This window comes from Stegodyphus dumicola, chromosome 3 (assembly GCF_044657685.1).
Source record: "Stegodyphus dumicola isolate Sdum_Otavi_A_Nest chromosome 3, ASM4465768v1".
Taxonomy (NCBI): domain Eukaryota; kingdom Metazoa; phylum Arthropoda; class Arachnida; order Araneae; family Eresidae; genus Stegodyphus; species Stegodyphus dumicola.
The window spans coordinates 154,752,483-154,772,723 of NC_140770.1; the positions used below are offsets into that span (position 1 = coordinate 154,752,483).

The following is a 20,241-nucleotide window of genomic DNA, read 5'->3' on the forward strand; positions in this document are numbered from 1 at the left end:
GTAATTATTGTTGTTTGGCTGTGCCATATGCAGCTGTTCTTTTTCTCTAATTTTAATTCTGTCAACTAGCTGCAAAGGAATTTGTATTCAATCATGATAAATGAAATTTCAAGGCCTTTATCCCCCCCCAAAAAAAAAGATACAGCAATAGCAGTTAATTTATATCCTTGTTCATAAAAATAAAAGGTAAATAGTCAAGAATCACTTGAGGTTATATGAAACAAAATTGCAGATGTTATGAGTGTGTTGTGATACTTATTCATAATTGGCGCTAAATCATGTTACTTGGGAACAGGTTCACAGTTGATAGGATAATTAAGTGCCGCATATAATTTGCATTGATTGCTGATTTCTGCAATTACATACTGATTACTGGTTCCTACAGTTCTTCACTTAACAGGTACATTAATGAAATACCACATATGATTTGCATCGATTATTGATTTCTACACTTGCCTTATTTCTAAAGTGCGTGTTTTTCTTTATCGTTTGGTATATTCTTTGTTTGTTGCTTCGAACTAATATATTTAAAAATCTCTTGCTTCTCTTAAAATGTGTATTTTAATTTTATGTATAAGATTTTTAATGTTTTTAATTGATAATATGTAAAATTTTAGCCTGATTATTGTTGACTAATATTTTAAAAAGAGTTTTGTTAATTTTCTAGGGCGAGCAGTGATGTTAGAAATGCCACGAAAATCGGGATCCAAGGTTTTATCTCATATGCTTGCAAGCCATGGAGGAGAGATTTTTATTCACACATTAGGAACAGGAAGATCAATTTTGGAAGATCCACCATCGATTAGTGAAGGTTGTGGTGGTCGTGTGACAGATTATAGAATAAATGTGAGCTTTGTCTTTTTTTTTTTTTTTTTTTTTTTTTTTCTATATTTTTTATGTGTGGAATCTGGCATAACTCCTAAATTTTACATGTTTAGTACAATATTTAAGATTGGTTTTCAAAATACAAAAAAAAAAAAAAAAAAATACAAAAATTGTAATATTTTAAATCTAAACAAAATTGTTGAAAGTAAGACTGCTTGTGTAGTTCAGATTGCAATCTGAGAGTGTTTTAAAAAATATAGGCCAGTTAGAAATCATAATAATAATAATAATGGTCAAAGTAGGAATGCTTTGAAAAGTTGTAGGAATATTGCAAGCTGATACAAGTAATTTTAAGTTACAGAAGAGTTCAGCATTCATGGTAATGTCATAAACCAGTTGTTGAATCATAATGAAACAGAACATGAATCTGTGTGTCATAGTATTACTTTAGTGGCAGCTGTCTTTTTGTCCCAAAATGCAAGACACCATAAACCTGTATAGCATGAAGCTGTCTATAAACTTCTTTGCTTGTACTGAAAAGCCCATATTTTGAAAACTGCCTTGTGTACTCTTAATAAATGTATTTTAATTACAAGAAGTCTTATTATTAAAAAACTAATTGCTTAATTTTTATTTTTCATACAAAGATATGTCCTTTTTCTCAATTGAATATAAATATCATAAATTAGACCTACCTTTTCTGCCCAGTATGCCAGTTCTCATTGTTGAATTTGAAGTAAAATAAGGTACTGAAATGAAGAGGTCATAAACTTTAGTAGACACTGACTGAAACGCAGTTGCATGGACCTCCGACCTAAGGTTCTACACCAATCAGAGCTATATGTCCATGCAATGGAAAAGAATCTACCATCCACCGCCAGCGGCGTTCACTGAATCAATGATAGTAATATTACAATGCTAAATTGACAATGTCATCTATACAATAATTGTTACATAATAATCCGTATGAAAAATAAACATACGATTAATTAATAATTACGTTGTCATGGATAGGATCTAAGTTGTGGATAGTGGAACTTATATATTAACCAGTTTTTAAACCTATGTCTTCTTCAATACGTCATAACTTCATGTTCTTATCAGTTACACACCTAATGATGTGTGTCCGTATTATTTTTGCAGTTATCCACAGTCACATCAGTTCAGGCAGTTGATAGTTCCATAGCCCAAAGTATATGATGTTGTGTAGGCTATTCTATGTTCATATAAACTGAATTCTAAGTTAACTTTTGATAAATTCAAAGTACACTTTTGTAGTTGTTCATTGTTCAAGTAAATACTCCTTGTCCACTTCGGTACATGATAACTTCATGTCCTTAACAGTTTGCACATCTCATTATGTGTGCCCATAGCAATTTGCACACTGTGTCGCGATTATCCACAAAGCAATCATGAAATTGCTGTTGGGAAGTTCATTGTAATATGTACACTATTTTACTATTATCCACAGAAGCAAATGTTTTGTAAATAATGACTTAGCTCCCAGATGATAAAAAAAAGAAGGAAACTAATTCTTAAATTTTTCAATACAATTCTAAATTGTACAAAACTACAGATTTGTTAAACAGTTCCAGTCAATACAAATTGACTGGTATTCCAGCTATATAAAGCGCATATTCTAAAATAAAACGTGTAATGGAAAACAGGAACTAATACCCAATTAAAATAGGCATAAAATACATAATTATTCAGCACATATTATTTACCAATCATCATACCATAAAAATACACATGTTTCAAATGCGGCAACTAATTTTTTATTACAGTTAGAATATTTACCAATCAAATGTACTACAAATGTACATGTTTAAAGGGGAAAAAAACTGCAACTAATTTTTTTCATTACCGTTAAAGTAATAAATTTCTATTATACAATTATAAATAGCACAAATAAACAATTTCAATCTATACAAATTGGCAGGTATTTCTACAATATAAGAACACATATTCAAATATAGCTAATCATTCTTGTAAAATGGCTATAATAGTGCCCAATTTCTTCAAATAATTAAAAACATCTACAGAAAAACAGGAACCAATTCCCAATTGTAACAAACATGAAATACCAAAAATTATTCAGTACATATTATATACCAAGCAATTATACCATATAAATGCACATGTTTCAAATGCAGCAACTAATTTTTCATTACAGTTAGTATAGTTATCAATCCATCATACTATATAAATGCACATGTTTCAAATACTGCAACCAATTTTTCATTACAGTTAGTATATTCCAATTTGCCAGCTAATAAAATAAATCTGCTCTAAGTTGAATTGGCTGTAATTAAAATATCACATTAATAACAGGTTACAAAAATTACTATTTACATGATTTCATTTTTATAGTTTACATATAATTTCCATCCGCCGCTTTTTAGAAGCGCGTCCTTCACCTCCCTTAGTGTCTCGTAGAATCAAAACATTTTCCCTGACTGGGGTTGAAGTGTAACATGCTGGTTTTGAAGTCCATGAAAGTCACTGAGGTTATTCTCGACATTTATTATCTGTGTTCCTTTGTTTCTGCTGCATGTCAGAGCATGGCTGAATTGTGTCCTTGAGCATCTAAGTTGGAACCAAGATCAGAGGAATCAAACACTCTTTACAGATGAATCCTGATTTAACTTCTAGATGATTCTTGAAGAATCTTGATAATGAGAAAAACCAGAATTCAGTACTAAGCAATAAATTTTACAGTAAGAGATCATTTGGCTTTCAAGAACAAATCTGATAAAAATAGGTATAGGATATGTAGGAAAATAAATGATAAATTGGTCATCCCACCAAGTAATTCCAAGAGCTTCAATATGTACATAATCAAAAGTAGGTAATATTAAAACAGCAAGTGATTAACAACATTGTTGAGAACATTAATAACCTTGCCAAGCAAGCAGTTGAGCTTACAGAATATTTATTATGTATGCTAGTAGATAAATGTTTTCAATAAATATTACGAGGGTCACTCTGAAATTTTTGAGATACACATAGGTTTTTACTTACATAAGTTATACTTGCAAAATTTTAGGAGTGTTCAAAGTAGTCTCCTCCAGCATCAGTACACATATGTAGGTGAATTTACTAAAGATTAAATGTCTCAAGCTGTTCATTTCGTGGAATCGATGAAAAAAATGCATTTATAGTCTTATCTTCCGAATGAAAACTGCGTCCACAAAAATTCTTTCAGATTGAAATATAGCCAAAAGTCACACATAGCTAGATCAGGTGAATAGGATGGATGTTCTTTCACTTTGATGAGTTTTTGTTCAAGAAACTCAACTGTCAGTCTTGTTGAATGAGAAGCATTGTCATGATGGTGGAGCATGAGTCCTTTAACATTCACTTTTTGAAGAATTTCTGGAAAACACTTGGTGGCGAAACAGTTAGCTGTGAATGTCTTCTGTCCTTCCAACTTGATAGCTTTGACCAGTCTTATACTTCTGAAGAAAATGGCATAGATTACTTTTGCAATCTCTGTGAAGTTCTGTAAACCATCTGCATTCAGTAGCACGAGATGGACTTTAATTTTCAAATGCTAATTGTAGATGTTGAATGTTGAACACATTCTTCTTGATTTAATCCCACTTAAAAATCATAGCAAGATAACGTTCTCACGTCAACTCTGTTTTTCCTTTTGCCTAAAACTTATTCTTCCCTAAACTACTTGCAGTTGGTCAATAAAAAGTAATCTTCCCTAAACTACTTGCAGTTGGTCAATAAAAAGTAATCTTCCCTAAACTACTTGCAGTTGGTCAATAAAAAATAATCTGTTAGGCTAAAGTAGTTCATATTTTCAAATTTAACCATTAATTTTTCCTGGCACTTATCATCTGTACATATCATAAAAATTTCAGAGAAACCTACATAATAATGTCAAATTTTATCAAAATGTCGGTCGTAATGCATTTTTTTAAAACTTATATTTTTAGTCTGTGGTGTAGTTTGTCCGTGAAAAACTATGTGGAAGTTAAAATTTCTAGAAATACACGTTACCTTTTTTTTTTTTTTTTCCGGGGGGAGGGAATGAAATTTGCAAAGATCATTCAAAAAGAATTAAAATTAAAAAGTCAGAAATTTCTGTTGTCGAATTTCTTTTTTATCTAATTAAATGAAGTGAATATGCATAGTTACCTGATCTGTATGTTAAAATCTGCAAGATATTTGTTTACTTTTTAAAACTTTTTTTTAATAACCGTAGAAAAATTAAGTGAAATACTTTTACTAGTGTTACATGCATACAGGTTCGTAATAGATTGAATGACCACACCTTCGATAATAGGTTGATAAGATTTATTTAGTCAACTAAAACACTTCAGACATCTAGAACTTTCCACAAAGATAGTCGTACAACTCTTCACAATATGATAGAGTATAATCAGTAGTTACACTTCAAACTACTATGAAGATTGCAAAGCGCAGCTAAAGAGAAAGCCACCCAGAGATATCACTTTCTCCAACTAACTATAACTAAGAGCAGCACTTTCTCCTGCCTATCATAGCTTTCCGAGATATTCGTAATACAGTCAAAAATTGTTAATTCGGACACCCATAATCCGGACCTCAAAGCTACAAACTTTCTGCGCATGCGTCGCGCATAAGACCTTTACGGCTGCGAATATGCATGTGTGCATGCCCAAAATACGTTTACGCATGCACGTTTAATGTGTAACGGACGGTATAAGCTAAGCTAAAATTATCTATTTCAGTTAATGTTGCAGATTGCGTTGTGCCTTAATCTTCGAATTGGATCCAGCTTATTATTTTTTGCAGACTGTTAGAGCAATTTTATAAAAGTAAGCTTGAACTTTTGTATATGTAAAATAGAATTTCCGATATATATTTACTAATATGTAAAGGACCTACAAAGTGAAAGTATGTTTCGAAGTCCATTAAACAAAAAGTGGAATTGCTCCATAAAAGGGATAAAGGCATATCCTTTGTTTATCTAACCATTCCAAAATCTGTTCATCAATTTCACGCTGCTCTGCGGCGGGCGCAATGAATTGGAAGTTGATCTGTCAGCACTATCGTTATCTTCAGGGCAGATGTTTTTATTTTATTTGGCTTATAATTCCTTACTAAATGTAGTATTTCATCTCGATGTACTCCATCTTTGATATGATTTAAATCAAATTCCTCATCATTATAATTCACTTCCGATAGCGAAGAAAGTAAAGTAAACAAACAAATGTTAAGCTTTTTTTTTTTTTTTTTTTTTTGTAAATTTTGATACCGTTTAGATCATAATTGTTCTTTATTTCATAAATTACAGTTTCATATTTTGAACTTTATAATTTCTGCATGCCATCTTACCAGATTTAAACTGATGATCTATAATCCGAAAAAATCGATAATCCGGAATCGCCGAAGTGCCGACGAGTCCGGATTAACGACTTTTGACTGTACTTTCTGCTTCTCGAAATTACTTGAATTCAGTATGAGGGTTGAATTACAATTGTAGCTAATATAATGATCAACAAGATTTATTCATTTACAGTACCTATTACTGTAATAAAGGAACTGGACCAGAATGTAGCCAAGCTTGGCGACTTTTGGCGATTTCTTGCCGAATTTGGTGACAAAAGTTAGTCGACAAAACCACTGCCAGTTTGGCGATATCTCAGAATTGCTTGTCTCTAGAATTTTTTTGTTACATTATTTAGAAAAATACAACAATTCCACATATCATTGCACTAAATTCATCAATATGTGTACAATGTTCATAACACTAGCTTTTGAAGTATAATGCATAATTCCTGTCTATAAATGTTTGTATGAACATGATTTTGCTGTGTAGTTTTTATAGTCATTGCTAGCATGCCATATGTTGAGAATTTTGAAGCTTGATTGTTTATAATTCTTCCAAGTTAGACGATTTTCAGTAATTTTTTTTTTTTTTTTTTTTTTTTTTTTTTGTTAAGCTTTAATGTACTGCATTTACATTAGTATTGAATTACTTTTTATTAGTTGCATTTTAAAATAAATTTTTTGTACTGTAGGATTTTGGGGAATTTATGAAGCAGAATCGATTAGTTCCACATCCTCCTAAAAAGGATGTTGTTGAATTCCCGATTGAAAAAGGTAAAGCTTTAATGTATATTAATATAGTTCATGATTTGGGTATATTATTTTTCTCTGTATAGAACAATATTTTAACAGTTTGTATTTGAATATACCATTGCAGCAAAGAAAATGTTAGCCAGATTGACACTGTATTGGCCTATGGTTATCAGTCATACAACTATATTTAATATGACATCTGTGAGTATATCTCATCTTTTTTATCTTGAAATTAAGAAGTTTGATTATTTTTCATCCTAAAATACTTTTTCTTGTGAAGTAATATGTTTTGTAAATATCTTGGGTCTGTATTTTTTAATCCGTATTTGTGAAGTCTCTGTTTGTTCAATTTATCGTTGTTATTGCAGCGTTTTATTTGTGTAATGAGCATTTTTGATAGTTTTTAGGTACTATGAAGATGAAGTAATAACTATCTATCATTTTCTGCCCTCAAAATTTATTGTAGATGTAATAGAAAATTTAAATAGTCAAGTATTGTATTTCAAGTATATTTTCAGTATAATCTCTTTATTTTCCAATGAGTGGGATTTGTCTTCGCACTTTCTTTCTTTTTGAGGATTTTTGGAGGATGGGTATATGATTTTATTTTTCAAAACTAGCTGTTGGGACACTAAATGTACGAGGGTTGGAACTTTAATAGTGGCAACTATTTATTTACAAGGAATACAAAAGTGATTCATGTCACCACGTTTTACAGTCCTTCAATATAGTCGCCAGCATTGTGTACAACCCGTTTCCAGCGATGTAGAAGTCGCAGAATACCTGTAGCAGCGCCTGTTTTGTTGATAGTTTCAATGGACCGGTCTACTGCCACAAGAATCACAGGAACAGTTTGGGAGGAAGTGCCACGAAGTGGTTCCTTCATCTTAGGAATTAGGTCATACTCACAAGGGCTTAGATCTGGGGAGTATGGTGGATGGTAAAGCACTTCCCAGCCCCATCGCTTGAACAAATCAGTCACAGCTTGTGCTGCATGCGGCCGAGCATTGTCATGCAAAATGAGAGGAGCGTTCTGCAGAAAGTGTCGAAGTTTTTTTTCTCAAAGCTGGTCGGAGATTGTGCTCCAAAAATGAGCAGTAATACTGCGCAGTGACGGTCTGCTGTGAGAAAACGGTATGCGTTAGGATGACACCATCACAGTCGTACACGAGAATCACCATAACTTTCACATTGCTGGGGTTCTGACGAAATTTCGAACGTCGTGGTGACCCGTGATGACGCCATTCGTTTGATTGGCGTTTCAGTTCTGGCTGGTACGATCGCGCCCAAGTCTCATCCAGCGTAATGATACGGCGTAAAAAAGAATCTTCTTCGCGCTCATAGTGCTCCAGGTGGGTTCGGGCAGCATCGTATCGTAGCCATTTCTGCATTTCCGTCAATTGATGTGGAACCCATCGTGAAGCAATTTTTCTCATGGACAGGCATTCCTTCAGAATGTGCAGCACAGTCGTATGCGCTAATCCTGTTCATCTGGCCAGCTGACGAATCAAAATTGGCGGTGATCACTGTCCATTAGTGCGGCAACAGCTTGCACGTCTGCATCGCTGACACTCGGACGACCTGGCCGCAGCATGTCTGCCACGTTTTGGCATCCTTCATTGAATGCTTTCACCCATCTTGCTACGGTTCTGTAAGGCAATGCAGATTCCCTGCGAGCCTCTTGAAGCCCTTGATGACACTGTCGTGCTGTACGACCTCTGGCACATTCAATTTTTATCCAACATCGTTGTTCTTGTTTTGAAAACATCCTGACAACACTTACTTTAGACCGCGAGCTAATACAAGGATTCGTTCTTCGCGTCACTCCGCATGCGCGTGACATAGGCAGGACGAGTCTTTTTGCTGAGAGGAAAGGTAGGTTTGTAGTTCACGTATGGTATACGCGATTTTCTTTGGTTTTGTTGCGTAGCGTTTTTTCAGCTGTATTGCCACTATTAAAGTTCCAACCCTCGTATAATGAACTGATGTTTTCTTTCATATATTTTAATTACTCCTTTGAAAGAACAAAGCTTGGAAGCTTTAAATCATATAGAATTCTTCGCTCGTAATGAAAACAGTAGCTTGCTTTATAAGCATGCATAGCAATGAGCTAAATAACATCATTTAAGATTATTCCTGTAAGAGAGTGAGAAAAATAAGAATCTATTTATAAGAGTAATTTTTTTTTAATTCTTTTTGTTCATTGTGCTAATATGTTTATCTTAAATTGTATTCAGGAGAAACATATTAACTTCTTTTGAATGTAATTTAAAAGTGTTCAGGTTTATGGGACACATGTAAATTTCATATTTATAGGGTGTTCTAAGAAATCTCAATAGATTAAAAAATTATATAAAATCTGCAGACCTGGTGTATTAGAAATTACAGTTTGTACCTAAAAACTTATCATAGAAGTGGATTTTTCTTTTCCTTTTGAAGACAGTGATTTTATTATACAGGGAGGCAAAATTTGTGGGTAAGTAAAATGAATGGGTAAAAAAATTTATGAAACTGTCACTGCCTCAAATTTACGGTAACAGTTTCATGAAGAATTTTATACTCAAGGATTTACATTAAAATTTGGGGAGAGGAGGTGTCTACCAGAAACAGAGCAATAACACAAACTAATAAAATTATATTATACACTTTTAAATTGAACATCAATAAGCTAATCCAATTCTGGAAATGTATTCAATATCTTTATTTTAAATAAAGCTATTTTTCTGTTCCATTATATTGTGCTTAGTTTCTTCATAAAATAAAGGGTCATCACCATGCAAATTGTTGGCATTAATAGGCAGTGGTGGGCAATATTATGAAACTGGTCTATTTCCCTTTTTCCAATATTCTAGAAATCTGCCAAAATTTAGAGTAATTCAGATTTCACACTTCTTCTTCATCTTGTTTGGATTTTATAAAAAGATTATTTTGCAGCATTTTTTGGGGGGTAGAAATTCTAATAGTAAGATGCATTAAACATACTTAAATGAATCTAACATTTCTTATAGAAATTTCAAAATTCTCAAAGTCAGAAATTCTTCTAAAATTCATGGAAATTCATAGAGTATTTAAATCTGTGAACTATGAGCTGTTTTCTGTGTGTGTGTTTCCAGATTTTCTTAATTTTTATATATCCATTATTATTCATTTTAAGACACTGATGTATATGTCATCTTTTCTCCATAGCAATTGTCACCTTTACTTGAGTTGATAACAAAAGAAATTCTAGATAACAACGAAGTTACTGAGTGTAAAAAAGTGATTTATTATCTTGTAAATTATGAAAGCAAAGGGACTTCCCTTCCTGTTCCTGCTGTGGGGACTAGAGGGAAAGGGCCAAAAAGGTTTGTATTATATTACTAATATTGCATTAGTTAAATTCTCATGAATTGATATCTGTAATTTATTGATGCAAACATGTGAGATATCTTACCGAAAACTGCAGGCAAATTTATTCTTCTCAACCAAGTATTTGTGAAGGTTTAAAATCTTCACAGTGTAAAAATGTCAGGTCTTTTGAGAAGATGAACTTTTATTTTGAAGAAAAACAGCCTTTATAAAGGCACCAATGCTGTTGTTCAAATAGGCTTCCAGATTCAATTTTTAACGTGGAGGGGGGGGGAAGAATCTTTCGTATGAATAATCAGCACTGCTATTCAGCTTGTTACTTAGAAAAGAATCCTATTTATATAACAGCATGCCTGCATAATGATGCTGTCACTTTTATGAAGATTGCTTTTTTGCCCCCTAAGTTCAATATTAATAAAGTTGCTTGCACTTTTATGTGGAATGACTACTGTGACAATTTCTGCTTTGGAAAACACTTGCAGGCTTGCATAAGAATGCCATCATCATTACACAACAACCCAAAAACTGTTTATTAGCATGATTTTTTAATATCTTGCATATTAATTTTATAATGAACTTTAATTTTAGTTTCAGTGATTTTAAGGTTTTGATGTAATCTTTATGGTATGAACTGCTTCCAGTCCTCTGTTGCAAAATTTAAAACTTGCATTTCTTGCTTGTATATTTGTGTGTTATGTATGATAAAGTGCTTGAATGTACATAAAGATGACTAGTTTGCTGCAGCATCTGACCCTCTAGAAACATCATTGCTTTATAAATATGGTACAAATGCTAAAAGAAATATTTTATTGAATACTTATGTAAACAAATATTAAATTAGATTTCTTTATATTATTTAAGATAAATATAGCAGCAGGTATAGTTTGCTAATATTCTCTGGCATTTATAATTAGTAAGTAATGATCAAAATGCATTATTATTACTTACAGTCCAAATTTAAAATATATTTTTGATTTTGTGGGTATCAAATATCCTTTTCCAATTTATGCTCTGTAGAGGTTAATAAAAGTTCCCTGATTCTAATATCTTTGCACTCAGTGTAAATCTGAATAAGAGACTGATATTTGTAGTGTTCCAAAGGCATTTAAAATCTATTAAGCTAAAGTTTTCTGAAGAGGATGGGGGTAGGCAAAGATTGAATATCGAATTCTCAGTTTCCATTCTCTAGTTTCTTTTGGTAAAAACTGTGGTGGAGCCTAAGCAGATAGCCCTTATATGCTTTGCCTAAATTAAATAATGCAATCCAATTCAGTAACCTTTCTGCATCCTTTCATAAAAATTTTATTTTTGATGAAATTTCTATAAAAAATTTGCTCTGTTTTTTTAAAAACATTTTCAGTGTTTTTAACTATCAATAATAACTTACCTTTTTTTTTTTTTTTTTAAGAGAAACTTGTATACAGAAATTCATAAAATTATTTTTCATTCACAGAGAAGAACAGTACAGGTTGATGTGGAATGAACTTGAAGCCTTTGTACGCTGTCATTGCATCACCCTAGAGCATAAAAGTGTGTTGGAATGTTTACTTGAATGTAGAAAACCAAATACTGATGGAGAAGGGGCAGCTTCAATTGCAAGTGTAAAGCTGCAGCTTGGAGCTCAAAGTCCATCACATTCACCAAGCAAAAAAATGGAGAAAACTGTTAGAGATGAAAAGATTGATATTAATAAATTTGATCCTGATGAATGTAAAGCAGCAGATAGGTATTTTTTCTTTAGTACACTAATAAATTATTATAGAATGAAATAGAAAGTATCGCAGTTTGCTAATTACATGTCAATGGTTTTATATTTGGGTATTTTTAAAATATCTGTCATGTATCGTTTTAAAAATAACTAAACAGATACTATTTTGGAATTTTTCTATTCTGTTTTAAGGCATTTCTTTTGCTACATTTAAGAGGATAATCTGGTCACCAATTAGATTATTTCTTAAACGACTTTTTTGCCACCTAACATAAGAGTTAGTTATGTTAAGTATCACCTTTCTATATGAAATTCTAAGTTTGTAAGCTTTTAATTAAAGCAAGTAACTTTTTAATAGCTACTTTGAATAATTTCTGAGTTCTCACTTCCATGTGACTTTGATTTTAAATTTTTTTTAAGCTGTAATTAGCATATATAAAAAAATATAAATTATATAATCTCTTAAATTTTACAAAAACTAAAATTTATTATTTGAGTGTTAATTTCTGTTTTAAAATTATTTATTGTAAGTATTTTTGCAATCATTAAAAAAAAGCAATAATTTGTATATAATCATAATCTTGCACTGAAAACTCACAGCAGTATTTTCCATATTTCTTCAAGCTTTGAAAGGAAAAATTTTCAATAATTATTGCAGTTATTCAAGTATTATATTCCTTATTGTCTTTAGATTCATAACCATGTTTAACCCTTTCAAGGAGTGCACCTGTGTTTAAGACATTCCTTCGGGACAAATGGGAGTAAAAAAGAATGGTCCCACTGGGTGGGGATTTTGCATCACTAAGCCTAACTGTAGAAAAAATCCAAAAAAAAAAGTTTAAGTCCTAACGTCATAATTTTTGTACTATTTTAGACTATTACTTAAGCTGTCGTGTATTTTAAAATTGATATATAATTGTTTTTCTTTACTTTAATGTGAATATATTAAAAAATTGCTTACTTTGAGAAATCATTTTGAAAGCACTATTCGTATTATTCTGAAGTTTTAATTGACAAAATATATTAGTAAACTTTAATAAAAATGATACAAGAAAGACTATTTACAAGAAGTAACAAAAATCTTTCACAGGAAGTGGAAGGCATGCATTCAGTCTCTAACAAAATGCCATATCAGAATCACTAGAAATATTGCTCACTAATTCTTAAGCAAGTGAATCATTGCTCTGTCACTAATTGGCTCATTTACTGTGTGAGTATATCCTTCGAATAACTAATGAAGTCAAGGCTTTCCAAAATAAAAATGGAAGTATGCAACATATAAGAGATAAAAGTAATGGAAAGCATAACAGAACCCCACATAGTAACCCTAAAAGACACTACATAGTAGTAAAACAAATAAATAAAAAGGATTTGGTGGGATATCAGAAATGCAAATGCTTATATCACATGCAAGTTAAAGAGCAGAGCTCTACTTGTTTACCTTACACTTTCCCTCCTTCCCTGCAACAGCTGACAACTATATTCTTCAGAATGTGATCAGACTGAAGGTCAGGATCCTAAACTATATTTAGATCAAAAGTAGTAGACACAGAACACCGCTCAGTGATCTTATATGCATCACCCATCCCTCACATTTGTTCTCCAGTGATGCATAGGTGGGATGCCTGGCTGTGAAAGATGTTCGTAGGCAATGTGTATGGGACACCCATCTGGAATGGAAGTGATTTTCTACTAATGTTGTTTTTAAGCCTGAAATATTTAAAGTTGTCTAATTTCATTTTAAGCTTCATGAAATAATTGCTTCTTCTGTCTCACAAGTAAAATCATGTTAAAGGAATCTAAAATTTGTTTTATCTTTTATCAAGCATGATGAAATATAAATATATTAGTATAATAACAAAACATGCACATAAATGAAAAATGTAGGTCTAAGTAGATTTTGTTTGCTGAATTTAATAAAATATGTTTTATGTATATATACTACACGACACAGAAAATGCCACACCATGAAGAAGCAAACACATTACCATGCAGAGTTCTGTAAAAGTGCTCAGAAATTTGTATACAAGTTATTCAACTGCTTGCATATGTAAACTGATCAGACAAGTAGTTTATGGGTTGCAAAGATTTAAACAATGGGTGAACCCACCAGTTTTGGTGACATCGCAGCTATTCTGTACTATTATCACATGCCTGTGATTATAGCTCCAGCAGTTGAAACATTTTTTATTGTCATAGCTTGAAACCATTCTAGAAGAGCTGTTTAATGTCTCACCTTCCTGCATTTTTGCACTTCCTTGAGATAATTGTATTTGTTATTATTTCATCATCAGGTAATTATAGTTCTTTGTTTGAGTAAATTGGGAAATTCCTGGTATGAGGGTTGCTATTTATATTTCTAGCCTAATAATGAAAAAACAAATGTTTCTGATCGAAATGGGTTTTATTGTTTTCCAAAATATTCTCCATGAAGATGAATGCACTTTTGCATGCATTTGAACCAATTTTCAAAGCACTTTTTCTACTCTGATTTTATTATTTTTTTTTTTTTTTTTTTTTTTTTTTTTTTTTAACTTTTTTTACTTCTTCAGGTGTTGCAAATTCCTGACCATGTAATTTATTTTTGATGTGCAGGAATTTAAAAAAAAAGTCATTGGGCAAAAGGAAAAAGCCAAATCAGGGCTGTACGGAAGGTGACCCATCAAATCGATGTTTTGGGCCATCAAAAATTCCTTTCTTTGAGACAGTGTGTGGCAGCTTGCATTGTCATGATGAAGAATGATTCGCTTCTTCTGTATTTTTCGAATTTCTCTGACGGCTTCTGGCAAATTAATGATCACGTACCATTCAGAATTGTCCATCCTGCGTTGCTGTAACGCCACTCGCTTCATGTGACCAGTAATGCCAAAGAAACAGAACAACCATTTGCTTCGATGTGCTTCTTTCACAAACAACTTTTCTTTGACTTTGCTAGTCTTGGAAAACCCATACAGCGATCTTCGTTTATCAGTTCACGCATAGCATCTGGTTTTTGGAGACCTGCATGGGATTTGTCCTGGAGTGAACACCGACCATGACTAAATTCTAATTCAGAAGTCAAACAACAAAAATCAGCGTTATATTCACAAAATTTTCACAGGACTAGTTTTGATGGTTTTACCGAACCATCATCTTCAGCTGCAAAACCGCAAATGAACAAGATAGGAAATAATGATTAGATAAGATAAGAAAGCCTGGACAAGAATAAGCAAGTGGCGCCATCTGTTGGCGAAACCAGAACTAAAACATAATTTCTCTAAAAGCCGAAGGCAAATTTGGATTGGAATTAGGATCGTTAACTAGAACAGAAAGATTTTTATGAATGTGAAATGCCTCTAGAAAATCCAGTTCTCCAATGGAAGATGTTTTTTGAATAATTTTGGCAGCAGAAAAATTGAAAGTGTGATTTTCGGACCAACAATGTTGAGCAACAGAAGACTTCTGTGTTTCCTTTTTTCTAACATATGCCTCATGTTCTTTGACGCGAAATTTTAAGTCTCTCTTAGTTTGACCAATGTAAATTAAACCACACTGGCAAGGAATCCTATAAATACCCCAGGAATTCATATCCGGAATGGGGTCCTTGAGTATAGAAGTTGGAATTTTATTGATGGGAGAATAAACAACCCGAAAGTTAAATTTCTGCAAAATATGTGCAACTTTATAGCTAATTGATGGAAAGAAGGGAATGACAACAGAATTTTTATAATCTCCTAAAATAAGAGTGTGGCTTTTAGTGTGTTGAGATGACAATTTTTTAACTGCTTGATTAATAATGTTGGGTGAAAAGCCCCTGTCAATAGCTATTGCTTTTAAATAATTTAGTTCTTCATCAAGGGCTAGTTTGGAGGAGCAAACTTGAAGAGCACGGAAAACATAGGAATAAAATGAAGCTAACTTTTGTTTAGTTGGATGACATGATTTAAAGTGTGGTGGAAGGCAAACCGATGAAGGTTTATGGTAAACTGTAGTACTGAAGTTGGATGTGTTACGTGTGACCAGAATATCGAGAAACGGAAGAGAATTGCAAGTCTCAAGTTCAAAAGTGAACTGAATAGCAGGATCAATAGAATTCATTGTTGAAAGAACTTTATTTAAATCATCTTTATTACCTTCAAACAGGGTAAAAGTATCGTCTATGTAGCGGAACCATGCCGGGAAGTTTAAAGTTTCAAACAATTTTGATTCATAATAATGCATGTAGATATCAGCCAGGATGGGACTGAGGGGGCTTCCCATGGCTAATCCCTCAGTTTGCTTGTAATATTTATTTTGGAAAACAAAATGTGTTTGTTTCAAACAGAGTTGAGTGAGAGAAATTAGCTCATCAATTTCGATGCAAGAGAAATGAAATTCGCGAAGTCTGGTTTCTAGACATCTTAATGCACCCTCCACTGGGACATTGGTGAATAATGATTTTACATCAAAAGAAACCATGAGTAAATTACTAGGAGAAATGTTTTTAACCTTTTTTACAAACTCTATTGAATTTTTTATGGTGTAAATGTTATTGTCTAATAGAGTGGAAAATCTAGAAACTAAATATTTAGCTAATGGATACGAGGCAGTGGGAAGATTTTTTGAGCTACTTGAACTGGAAGACTGTAAAAGAAGTTTTTCGAATTTAACTGCAAGGGTGTTTTTATGACGGATAACTGCATTCTCCGTTCTAGACCAAGACTTTTGTTCAAGGGCAGTGAATTTTGGATAGGATTTAGCGAGTTCAGATGAAGCTTATAGAGTTCATGTTCAATTTTGGACAATTGTTGACGTGTATCCCTTATCACGGACCGAAGTAAGGCAAGCTTGCAATTTAACAGAATTCTTGAAACGCGACCCGAAGGTTTTTGATTAGATTTGATTTGAATAAAATTGGGGATCAATTTTTTACATTTACATTTAAGTAAAAAGTCAAGATGATTCAGGAATTTTTGCCGTTTCAGGCGTAATTTAGTGAAACGATTAACGGATGAAGGCATGATCTTCCCATTGTAAACATCAAGCCAGTAGTTAATATTTCTAATGTTAGTCTTTCAGAAGAACAAGAGAGAATTCTAAAATATAATTTTAACTTCTCACAAACCTGTAAACCCTCGATTCCAAAGATTTTGGCTCCTATCGAAAAAGCTTTCAAGTTCAGTAAAGTTTCAGATTCACAGAAAGAAATGATTAGGCATCTTATCGCTCATAATGTGAAATTCAATAATAAACCTTTGAAACCAAATCTAACTGCGAGAGAAAGAGCTACAATGCGCGAAATTCATTCTAACCGGGATATTATCATTTCAAAGGCCGACAAAGGTGGCCAGATAGTCGTCATGGATAAGAACACTTACATCGATGGTGTCACTAAACTCTTAAACGAAGGACCATATAATCCGATCCCTAAAGATCCTTCACCTTCGGACTTATCCAAAATAAAAACTGCGATCAAATCTTCACAAATCATTTCAAGCAACTTAAAACATTCGCTTATCCCATCTGTTGCGAATTGTGCCAGATTATATGCTCTTCCCAAAATTCATAAAAGTGGTATTCCTTTCCGCCCTATTGTATCAAATTTAGGTACTGCCTCGTATCCATTAGCTAAATATTTAGTTTCTAGATTTTCCACTCTATTAGACAATAACATTTACACCATAAAAAATTCAATAGAGTTTGTAAAAAAGGTTAAAAACATTTCTCCTAGTAATTTACTCATGGTTTCTTTTGATGTAAAATCATTATTCACCAATGTCCCAGTGGAGGGTGCATTAAGATGTCTAGAAACCAGACTTCGCGAATTTCATTTCTCTTGCATCGAAATTGATGAGCTAATTTCTCTCACTCAACTCTGTTTGAAACAAACACATTTTGTTTTCCAAAATAAACATTACAAGCAAACTGAGGGATTAGCCATGGGAAGCCCCCTCAGTCCCATCCTGGCTGATATCTACATGCATTATTATGAATCAAAATTGTTTGAAACTTTAAACTTCCCGGCATGGTTCCGCTACATAGACGATACTTTTACCCTGTTTGAAGGTAATAAAGATGATTTAAATAAAGTTTTTTCAACAATGAATTCTATTGATCCTGCTATTCAGTTCACTTTTGAACTTGAGACTTGCAATTCTCTTCCGTTTCTCGATATTCTGGTCACACGTAACACATCCAACTTCAGTACTACAGTTTACCATAAACCTTCATCGGTTTGCCTTCCACCACACTTTAAATCATGTCATCCAACTAAACAAAAGTTAGCTTCATTTTATTCCTATGTTTTCCGTGCTCTTCAAGTTTGCTCCTCCAAACTAGCCCTTGATGAAGAACTAAATTATTTAAAAGCAATAGCTATTGACAGGGGCTTTTCACCCAACATTATTAATCAAGCAGTTAAAAAATTGTCATCTCAACACACTAAAAGCCACACTCTTATTTTAGGAGATTATAAAAATTCTGTTGTCATTCCCTTCTTTCCATCAATTAGCTATAAAGTTGCACATATTTTGCAGAAATTTAACTTTCGGGTTGTTTATTCTCCCATCAATAAAATTCCAACTTCTATACTCAAGGACCCCATTCCGGATATGAATTCCTGGGGTATTTATAGGATTCCTTGCCAGTGTGGTTTAATTTACATTGGTCAAACTAAGAGAGCCTTAAAATTTCGCGTCAAAGAACATGAGGCATATGTTAGAAAAAAGGAAACACAGAAGTCTTCTGTTGCTCAACATTGTTGGTCCGAAAATCACACTTTCAATTTTTCTGCTGCCAAAATTATTCAAAAAACATCTTCCATTGGAGAACTGGATTTTCTAGAGGCATTTCACATTCATAAAAATCTTTCTGTTCTAGTTAACGATCCTAATTCCAATCCAAATTTGCCTTCGGCTTTTAGAGAAATTATGTTTTAGTTCTGGTTTCGCCAACAGATGGCGCCACTTGCTTATTCTTGTCCAGGCTTTCTTATCTTATCTAATCATTATTTCCTATCTTGTTCATTTGCGGTTTTGCAGCTGAAGATGATGGTTCGGTAAAACCATCGAAACTAGTCCTGTGAAAATTTTGTGAATATAACGCTGATTTTTGTTGTTTGACTTCTGAATTAGTATTTATTCGGCGTGTTATTGTGTCTTAATCATGACTAAATTATTTATACCAGTTTTTACAGTGCTGTAGGATGATGCTTTATTGCTGTATAAAGGATTAAGTTCATCAAAGCACTCTTGTCTTAATAATCCACGTTGAAATTTCTGAAAAATAATCGCACGAAAATGTTTAGGCCTCAGTTCCATTTTTTGCCCAAGATGAATTTTTCAGTTTACTGTGAACAAAACAAATTACACTAAAATAGCAAAATGTCCTGAAAAAGTTATGGTTAAAACTATTCCAATCAATATTTGATTGGAATCATCTGTGGTCGCCTAGTAACATTTACTGTTGCCAAGGCCAAAAATATAAATGTAGCTTGCAGCTTCTCTTCGGATGTACTTTAGCAAGAGCATTGTAATCTTTTAACATTTTATCCTTTTCCTTCAAGCTTAAATCTTTTTGCTTAGATATTTTTAATATGTTTTAAGTTAAACACATAGCAAATTAAATAATATATGTATTATTCTGGTGATTTGTTCAAATTTTTTTTTTCTAGCCAGCAGAAAGATTGTGCTTTTTCTGTCAAGTCCGTCTCCTGCTTTATAGTTACAGGCATAGCCAGTGCTTTATTTACTTCTTCTTCAGTGATCAGGCCTGTTTGACTAATGATGTATGATAACTGAAGGAAACATTTTGTGTTTCTGAGTGATGTCTGCAAATTTAATATGCATATCTCAACAGGAAGATTTTGAACTTGGTAGGATACAGAAGTATACCAATACTTTAACTCCCTATTAGCTAACATTGGAGAAAGAAAACCAGGGCTCATATAAACATCATCTTTTTTAACCCAAGAAGCATTTGTTCATTTACAATGGCCCCTAGTGAGGGCTGCTTTTATTAATCTTAATGCAGAGAAATTCTGCTACTCTCCACTGCAGTGTGGACATAGAACTTTCTTTGCATATAGCATCTGATAGGAAGTTGGGGAGGGTAGAACCAATACCTTGGTAGAAATGTGTTTGGCTGAAATTTTGGCAAATTGTTTTTTTATTGGAGCCTTACGTATCTGTGATAAATAAGCATGGCCCTTAATAATTTAAATAGATGCACTATTAAACAGCTACTAGTGTTAATAAAGTAGGTTGTTCTGATACTGAAAGAATCGGTATTTTGGAATAATATATTGAGGAAAGACTGATTTA

General features: G+C 32.8%; 1 protein-coding gene across 2 annotated transcripts in view; it reads left to right on the forward strand.

Annotated features, from left to right (window-relative positions):
- asun (integrator complex subunit 13 asun) overlaps positions 1-20,241 on the forward strand; it is a 68,729-nt gene that overhangs the window by 35,049 nt on the left and 13,439 nt on the right. For both annotated transcript variants that reach the window (XM_035356758.2, XM_035356757.2), the window contains exons 10-14: positions 668-846; positions 6,846-6,927; positions 7,031-7,107; positions 10,093-10,250; positions 11,708-11,980. In XM_035356758.2, coding sequence (XP_035212649.2) covers positions 668-846; positions 6,846-6,927; positions 7,031-7,107; positions 10,093-10,250; positions 11,708-11,980 — 769 coding nt within the window. The remainder of the gene's footprint in view (positions 1-667; positions 847-6,845; positions 6,928-7,030; positions 7,108-10,092; positions 10,251-11,707; positions 11,981-20,241) is intronic.